The sequence below is a fragment of the Gnatocerus cornutus genome, unplaced genomic scaffold (genome assembly GCF_029298725.1).
Source record: "Gnatocerus cornutus isolate USDA-ARS CGAHR unplaced genomic scaffold, icGnaCorn1.1 ctg00000033.1, whole genome shotgun sequence".
Lineage (NCBI taxonomy): Eukaryota > Metazoa > Arthropoda > Insecta > Coleoptera > Tenebrionidae > Gnatocerus > Gnatocerus cornutus.
The window spans coordinates 2,128,556-2,136,388 of record NW_028275382.1 but is presented as its reverse complement, the minus strand read 5'-3'; the positions used below and the strand labels follow the sequence as shown (position 1 = coordinate 2,136,388).

Here is a 7,833-nt window from a genome sequence, read left to right as displayed (position 1 = left end):
CAGTGCAATTGACACATTCCGATTGTTACGATGGAGCCTGATCATATAAAGTGTTTTGTCTGTATAAGCACAAAAATTAAACTTTTACGGTGACAATCGGGATAAACAATTTGTCAAATTTTTGACGTTTGAAAAAATCTATTTTTTGATAAACGGAGTTGACAGTTGGAAAATTTATTGTTCTTCTCGAGTTACTTATCCGTTCATTCATTATTATACAATAAAGAATATTGTCACATCAATGTCCTAAATTTAATGTTTATTTATAATATTTCAAGGGTTTGAGTCAGTTCCTCGTTGCGTAATTAGCTCGACCATTTCGCTGATACTGGGTCACCGAGTGACGACAGACGTCAGCGAAATGGTAAGAGTCAGCAGTAACTTTGGTACATCGCAATGTGTCGATGATGATGTCATTTCTCAATATTGAACTTTGCACGAGGAAATGACCTAAACCCTTGACGGTATTTAAGAGGGAGCAGCACCTGTAGGGGGAACTGTGTGTTTCCCTAACTCGTGGATTTTGGGTGTGTAAACTCTTAAGGATTTGATATATACACTTTATTTACACTTATAACACTACATGCAACAAGATAAACTGATTCGGATAAAACTTGGAAATCTTGCCCTGATGGCTGCTTAAACTGTTGTCTTATCTTAGCAAAAATGACTGGGTACCATCCCTTATGTCAGGGATAGGTAAACCCGAGAGTACTGCTCGAGAATGGCCGAACATGTGGCCCGAACATACTCCCCGCCTTGAAAATAGAAAAACATTTTCAAAAAACTAAAACTAACATGCATTAACAACAAAAACAAAAGAGGAACTAAAACTAACATGCTAATAAAAAAGGTAGGCTAGATGGCCTCATTGTCTTTGAACAGGGCGCACAATTTTGTTAGAGCACGTTTCACTAAACCGTTTCGAGTTTTTATTGTCACCACGCGCACCTTTTCGTCCTTGCCTGGATGAACTTCCGTTATCCGTCCCATGGGCCAGCAGAGAGGGTTGGTGTTGTCCTCCTTAATTACCACCAAGGTGCCCACTTCAGGGGAATTATGATGGGATGCCCATTTATGTCTTTGTTGGTGCTGGTGCAGGATTTCCTTGGACCATCTTCTCAAAAGCCTTGACGAAGTCTTTCTACCAGCTGATACCTGGAGAGGCGATTGACCGGAACCTCGGTTACGTCGGGTTCGGCGGGAGCTCGCAGGGGAGCACCAATTAGAAAGTGGCCAGGGGTCAAAGGTTCATAATCGGAAGTGTCGTTGGATAACGGGGAAAGAGGTCGGGAATATAGACACGCTTCGATTGCTGTCAGAAGCGTGTACATTTCTTCGTAATTTAAAATAGTCTTTCCGATGACTCTTTTTAAATGGTGTTTGGTTGATTTTATAGCGGCTTCCCAAAATCCTCCCATATGGGGAGAGCGGGGCGGAATAAAGTGCCAGTGAACTTCGTCGGTGATTAATTGCTTAATCACTTGCTGGTAAAAACTGTCAGAATGGAACAGCGTGTTTAATTGCTTAAGTTCCCGATTTGCGCCAACGAAATTTGAACCATTGTCAGAGTAGAGATGATCAACTTTTCCGCGCCGTGACATGAATCTCTTCAGAGCGTTTAAAAAGGTGGAGGAGGTGCAGTCGCATACAAGCTCGATATGAACTGCTCTAGTTGCTAGGCAAATGAACAAGGCAATGTAAGCCTTGAGAGTTTTATTAGTGCGTCCGTAACCGTTTTTTAGTAGGAAAGGACAGGCGTAATCTACTCCCGTTCCTAAAAATGGTCTAGAAGGTGTAACGCGACTGGCCGGCAGATCACTCATTAATTGCTCATACGCCTTTGGTTTTATGCGACGACATGTTACACAAGATCGGACAATTTGCCTGGTAGTTATGTATCCGGACATTGACCAAAATTTCTGCCTGGTGGCGGATGGCGTGACTTGTGTTCCGGCGTGTAAATATTCTAGATGGTATTGTGTGATTATTAACTTCGTGATTATGTGCTTTCTGGGCAAGAGTACTTGATGTTGAGCGTCGTAGGGAATGGAAGCTTGGCTTAATCTTCCTCCTACGCGTAATACACCGTTTTCGTCGATAAAGGGGTGTAATGGTTTTAATGGGCTGTTTTTGTGTAATTCGCCATGGGTTTGAATTTGGTGAATGTCTTCGGGAAACGCCTCAGTTTGAATTAATTTAAGAACGCGGTTTTGAGCACCTTTTATTTCTTCCACGGTTAGGTAGCCCTTGAATTTTTCCGAGGGATTGCGCGTATTTTTGAGAAAACGCAGTAGGTAAGCGGTAACTCTCACCAGTGTAGTGAAACTAGAAAATCTAGCCCATAAGTCTAACTCGTTTTTGTTATGCTTAGATTGCGATGCAATATTCAAACAACAAGTTGACTTAATTTCGGGTATCTGAAACGGCGGTACTGGTCTGGATGAAATGTCTGTTGTCAATTCGTGGTTTGTTAAAAATGACGGCCCGTGCCACCATAATTTTGAATCGCGTAACTGACTCGGAGTAGCTCCGCGAGATAATATGTCGGCGGGATTTTGGTCTGACCTGATGTGTCTCCATTCGTTTGAAGCAGTTAGATTCTGAATTTCTGCTACTCGATGCGAAACAAAGCTTTTTAGAGAGTTTGAGGCCATTCGTAACCAGGGCAAAACTATGGTTGAATCAGTCCACAGGAAATAATTAATATTTTCGATCACGAAAGCTTCTTTTACCTTTGATATTAGTTGAGCTAACAACAGGGCTCCGCACAGTTCTAGGCGAGGAATTGTAAGTGCCTTTAAAGGGGCTACTCGACTTTTGGCGCAGAGTAGCTGAATGTGGTATTTACCGTTATTGTCCTTTGTGCGTACGTATACACAAGCTCCTAGAAGTTTGGCTAGCATCGCTAAAACCATGGATTTCGATTTGGTTTGTGTTTGATTCAAAAATCACCTTGCGGGGTGCAATTAATTTATTGATTTCGTCAAAGTGTTGTAAGAACTTTGACCATGCCGTAAAAAGGTCGTGCGGCAAGGACTCGTCCCAGTTTAGACCAAGTGACCAGATTTTTTGTAAAATGATTTTGGCAGTAATGGTTATCGGGGACACTAATCCCAAAGGGTCGAATTGACGGGCGATTGTGCTTAGTATCCCGCGTTTGGTTCTGTTGGTGTTAATGTTTTCAAGAGAGGCGGAATATTTAATTGTATCCGAAGAGCAGTTCCACAAAATGCCCAATGTTTTTGTTTCAGACTGGCGGTCTAGCGAAATTTTGTCGTTTAGGACGTGAGTACTATTTGAAGGAATCACTGAAGGACAATTAGGTAAGAATTTGTAAAGATTGAATTCTCCTCGTTTAAGTATGTTTATGACGTCGTCAAGAATTTTTAAAAGAGATTCGATGGAATCGCTACGGGTCAGTAAGTCGTCCTCGTAGAAGTCCCGAGTTATGATCGCGTACGTATCGGGAAAATTAGCAGCTTCCGCTCTGGCTAACTATTGCATGCATTTTATCGCAAGGTAGGACGAAGAGGCACATCCGTATGTTACAGTGGTCAACCGATAAATTTGTATGGGTTTTTGGGGATCGTCGCGCCAAAGTATGCGTTGATAATCGCAATGTTCTTTGTGCATCATTATCTGTCGGTACATTTTCTCGACATCAGCAGACATGACGTACTGATGCGTACGAAATCTAATTTGAATCGAGAACAACTCTTGTTGCAAAATTGGACCCGTGAAGAGATTGTCATTTAAGCTTTGACCGTTACTTGTTTTCATCGAACCATCGAAAACAACCCGTAATTTAGTGGTAGAACTACTTTCTTTTATGACAGGATGATGGGCAAAGTAATAAGCTTTAGAGGGTTCGACATCCTGTGGTGCGACAGACTCCATGTGGCCGAGGTCTAGATATTCCCTCATAAAATTATTGTATTGGACCCGTAATCCATCGTTATGGTGAATCCTTCTTTCGGTACTTTTAAATCGTTTTATTGCGATGTCTTTAGAATTTCCCAAGTTAGGAGGGTCATTCCGAAAGGGAAACTTTACAACATATCTTCCGGACAATGGATCGCGGTGGGTATTTTTATGAAACATGTTTTCGCACTGGTCGACATTTGGATTCGAACAAAGGGGCTTATTGGACTCAAACTCGTGAATTTCCCAAAACCTTTTCAGACTGTTGTCTATTGAAGCAATGTGGGATAAATTACAGACCGATGCAAAATTATTCTGTGGAACCGGCCCGCTAATGATCCATCCTAATTTAGTTTTTTGCAGAATGGTGCCGTTTTGATTAAGACGAATTTGACCGATACATAGCAATCTCCAGAATACTTCGCTGCCGATAAGTAGGTCGATCGGTCCCGTTTGATGAAAGGATTCGTCCGCTAATTTAATATTTCTGGGAATGTCGAGGCAGTTAGCGGGGAATGAAATTGATGGCAAATCTTCGGTAATTTTGAATACGACCAAACAGGTTAAGTCTGTTTTGAACTCATTGACATTTGAGCGTATTTTAACGTTTGTGAGGTTTTTGATGGAAGTTTCTTTCTGATCTAAACCGTAGACCGAGATATTTGTTTTTTGCAAATGTGATTTCAACAATTTACATGCTCTTTCCGTTACAAAATTGCTTTGTGAACCGCTGTCCAACAAAGCTCGCAATTGATGTTTTTTCCCGTTGGCATCCAAGATATGTACTAAGGCGGTTGATAATAAGATAAGTTTGTTGTGATGTTGAGACTCGTAAGCGTCGCGGTGGAGGTTGAAGGCTCTGCGGACGCGGGAGGTTCCCTTATTTCGATTGGGTGTAATAATGTGTTGTGTTTTTGAGAATATTTTTTACACGTTCCCGATTGACACGAATCGGTCTTATGATTTCCGCGTAAGCAATTTTCGCAAATCTTTTGACGTCTGACTTCCTTTATACGTTGTTCCACCGACAGGGAAATAAATTTGGGGCAACGATACAGATTGTGTGGTTGATGGCAGATAAGGCATTTTTGTTGATCCTTTATTGCCACGTGTGTGACTGGACGAAACGTTTTTTGACCTTTGTTTGACAGAATGAAATTTACCGATTTATTGAAAGGATTTGCTTCCATCGCTTCCAAGGACTGGCATTTTTGTGTTAAAAAATTAGATAAATCTTTAACTGTTGGCGGAGTTTTGTTTAGTGTGAGTTCCCACGAATTTAAAGTACCTTTATCAAATTTTGACGCAATGATGTGGATTAAAAGATCATCCCATGACTCTATGGGTCGTTCGAGAGATTTTAGTGACTTTGTTACGTTAATTTTTGTCATTCGTTCGGTTTCCTATCAGCCTAGAAGGGCGGGCTGATAGGTCGTTTCAACGCCCTTACTGATGTCTAGGTGAGCGCTAGGCATCGTAGCGTTAAGCTCACGTTCCTTCGTCTTCTCGTTAATTCCTTCGTTTCGTTAGTCATCGTCATCGTTCTTTATTTCGTTGCCACGCCGTAGTGCGGATATTGATCCTGGGCAGATCTAATATTGGCTTTTAGTGCCCTTTTCGATTTGTACTTTGTGCTCGTCTTCGTTTCGCTTCTATCCTGTAATTCAAACTTAGCCTTTTTTATTAGTTTCTCATACCATCGTGCTGAACAACTCGCTAGTAACAATTGCAGTTTCGTGGAAATCGTTAGTACCTTCCATTGTTTACATCGACTTAACCTCATTCGAATGACAGCTCTCTTTTGACAGAGCGGAGGTACTGCAGTTGGTACTATGCGCGCGAGATTCAAACGGTTAGGTTTTTCATTATAGATTTTCTTCGCGCACTCTTTCTATTATCTCTCTTCGTTTTTTCGTCTTTTCGTCGTCTTCCGGGAGCCATGTTAGTCGTCTCGTAGTTGCGCTCATGACGAGTGTGGTGTTGAACACATAAATCGAAATCGTTCACCATCCAACGTGGTCTTCGTCGTTCTGCCCCATCGTTAGTCCCTTTGGATGGTTGGGGACAGAAACCCTTTTGTGCGCCACGTTGACAGCGACACCCTCGTCGTCCTAAGCCGGGAAAAACCCTTTTTAAAAGGTAACTAGCTACCCTTTTCGTATTTTCGTTTCACGTGGGCCATCCGCTAATTTGTCTTGACCACGTAGGGTTTTCCTGTTGTGTGGGACCAACCTTGCCACATCGTTGAATCTCATCGACGCCTTTCGACTCTCGACTCCAAGCTCGTCAATCCCTTTTACCCAGATCGAGTTCTAAAGGACTAGCACCACCAGCAAGGTTCACCAAGTCACGTTGATCGATCATCGTCGATAGCACCTAGACCAGCAAGGCTAAGTTCCCTTTCGTAACTTAATAACATTTCAACCTAGCAAATTTATCGTTACTCTCGTTTCAACTTAGTATCACTTAAATTTAAATTTTAACTCAGTATCATTTCATTTTAGTCTTAACGTAGTATAATTTAACTTTTGTAACTTTTCCTTTTGTTATTAAACGCTTTAAGTAAAGAGCTTCCAGTTTCCCTCTTTACTACTGTTGTAGAAACTGGTGGCGCCCATTGTAGTTGCCACTTGAGTCTACTGAACCCAGCCCGTCTCCCTGAGCCTAGCCGCACCATTTTGTTGTTACAAATTACGTAACAACTTTAGATTGTAAGTTAGAGTTTGCAGCATTTGACGAAAACTTTTACTGTCGCGATAGTTTGTGTTTGGAATAGAAAAAATTGAATTAACGTGATGTTGCACGATTAATCGTTTATTTTCATAACGTTCCTGTAAAAATTCCCACGCGGACATGTAATTGTCCTGTGTCGTGATTAGATGCTCGATAGTTTGACGTGCTTCGTCTTTTAGGCTGGTTCGCAAATAATGAAACTTTTGAACATCATTTAATTGCTCATTTTCGTGTGTCAGCACCTTGTAGTTATCGCGAAACGCAACCCAATCAGTAAATGAGCCGGTAAAAGAAGGTAACTCCATTTCTGGGAGTCGTACCTTTGATGCTGCGATATTGGACGTTGGCGGCGGCAAATTTTCCGAATTTGAAACAGTAGGCTTCGTTTGACCATTATTAATTAAGGCTTGGGCAATACCGACGACTTTGTAGAAATGGTTTTTAAATTGAGACAGCTCGTTATCGTCAATAGTGTTGTCTATCAATTGCAACTGCAACTGCACGTCCTCGAATTCCTTAATGCTCGGAAGAAAACTTTGTAATTGCGATTTTATTTCCTCAAATTTTGATTTTACGGAGATGAGACAGACCCGAAACACGACTTGGGGTGGTTCTGGAACGCTCCAAAATCCGACCGCAGTCGAGGGCACTTCCCTGGCCCAAACTAGGGTATTACGCTGTCAAATCCGACGTTGTCGTTTGCCACAAAAGGTTCCACACACAATTACCACTTTTGAGACTTTCTTACAGCGCTTCCCCGGATACGTTCTTCCCAGTACGACCACCAAAACGGAAAAGAAAGAAGACCAAGGTGAAACCTCCCACTCACGATACTCCAGAAAAAGTGTTGACGATAATCACAAAAACTCTCCACCTTCGCGCCGTTGGATACGCGTTATCTTGGTTGCCTAAAAATTTCCCTTCTGATCTTCCTACTAAATTTGACCGTTACACACTGCATGCAACAAGATAAACTGATTCGGATAAAACTTGGAGATCTTGCCCTGATGGCTGCTTAAACTGTTGTCTTATCTTAGCAAAAATGACTGGTTACCATCCCTTATGTCAGGGAGGGGTAAACCCGAGAGTACTGCTCGAGAATGGCCGAACATGTGGCCCGAACAGCACCACTGACGAAAACAAGAACTGGTGGTGTGTTGTTACGATAGTGTCTGG

General features: G+C 42.0%; 1 protein-coding gene across 1 annotated transcript; it reads right to left on the bottom strand.

Moving 5' to 3' along the window:
• Positions 1-858: 858 nt before the first annotated feature.
• On the bottom strand, positions 859-5,315 carry LOC148166068 (uncharacterized). The gene is made up of 6 exons (XM_088049475.1): positions 4,981-5,315; positions 4,856-4,931; positions 3,553-4,803; positions 2,961-3,498; positions 1,159-2,908; positions 859-1,117 (listed from the first exon to the last, which is right to left on the bottom strand). The coding sequence occupies exons 1-6, from the start codon at positions 5,313-5,315 to the stop codon at positions 859-861; spliced, it is 4,209 nt and encodes a 1,402-aa protein (XP_087905601.1).
• Between the last annotated feature and the right edge of the window lie 2,518 nt (positions 5,316-7,833).

Bases quoted from the DNA above. Each gene is read 5' to 3' on its own strand.
- LOC148166068 (XM_088049475.1), bottom strand. From the start codon at position 5,315: ATGACAAAAATTAACGTAACAAAGTCACTAAAATCTCTCGAACGACCC. The intron at 4,804-4,855 runs GTAAAAAATATT...AATCGAAATAAG, and splicing joins TTCGTGTCAATCGGGAACGT to GGAACCTCCCGCGTCCGCAG. The intron at 3,499-3,552 runs GTAACATACGGA...TGCATGCAATAG, and splicing joins AAATTTATCGGTTGACCACT to TTAGCCAGAGCGGAAGCTGC.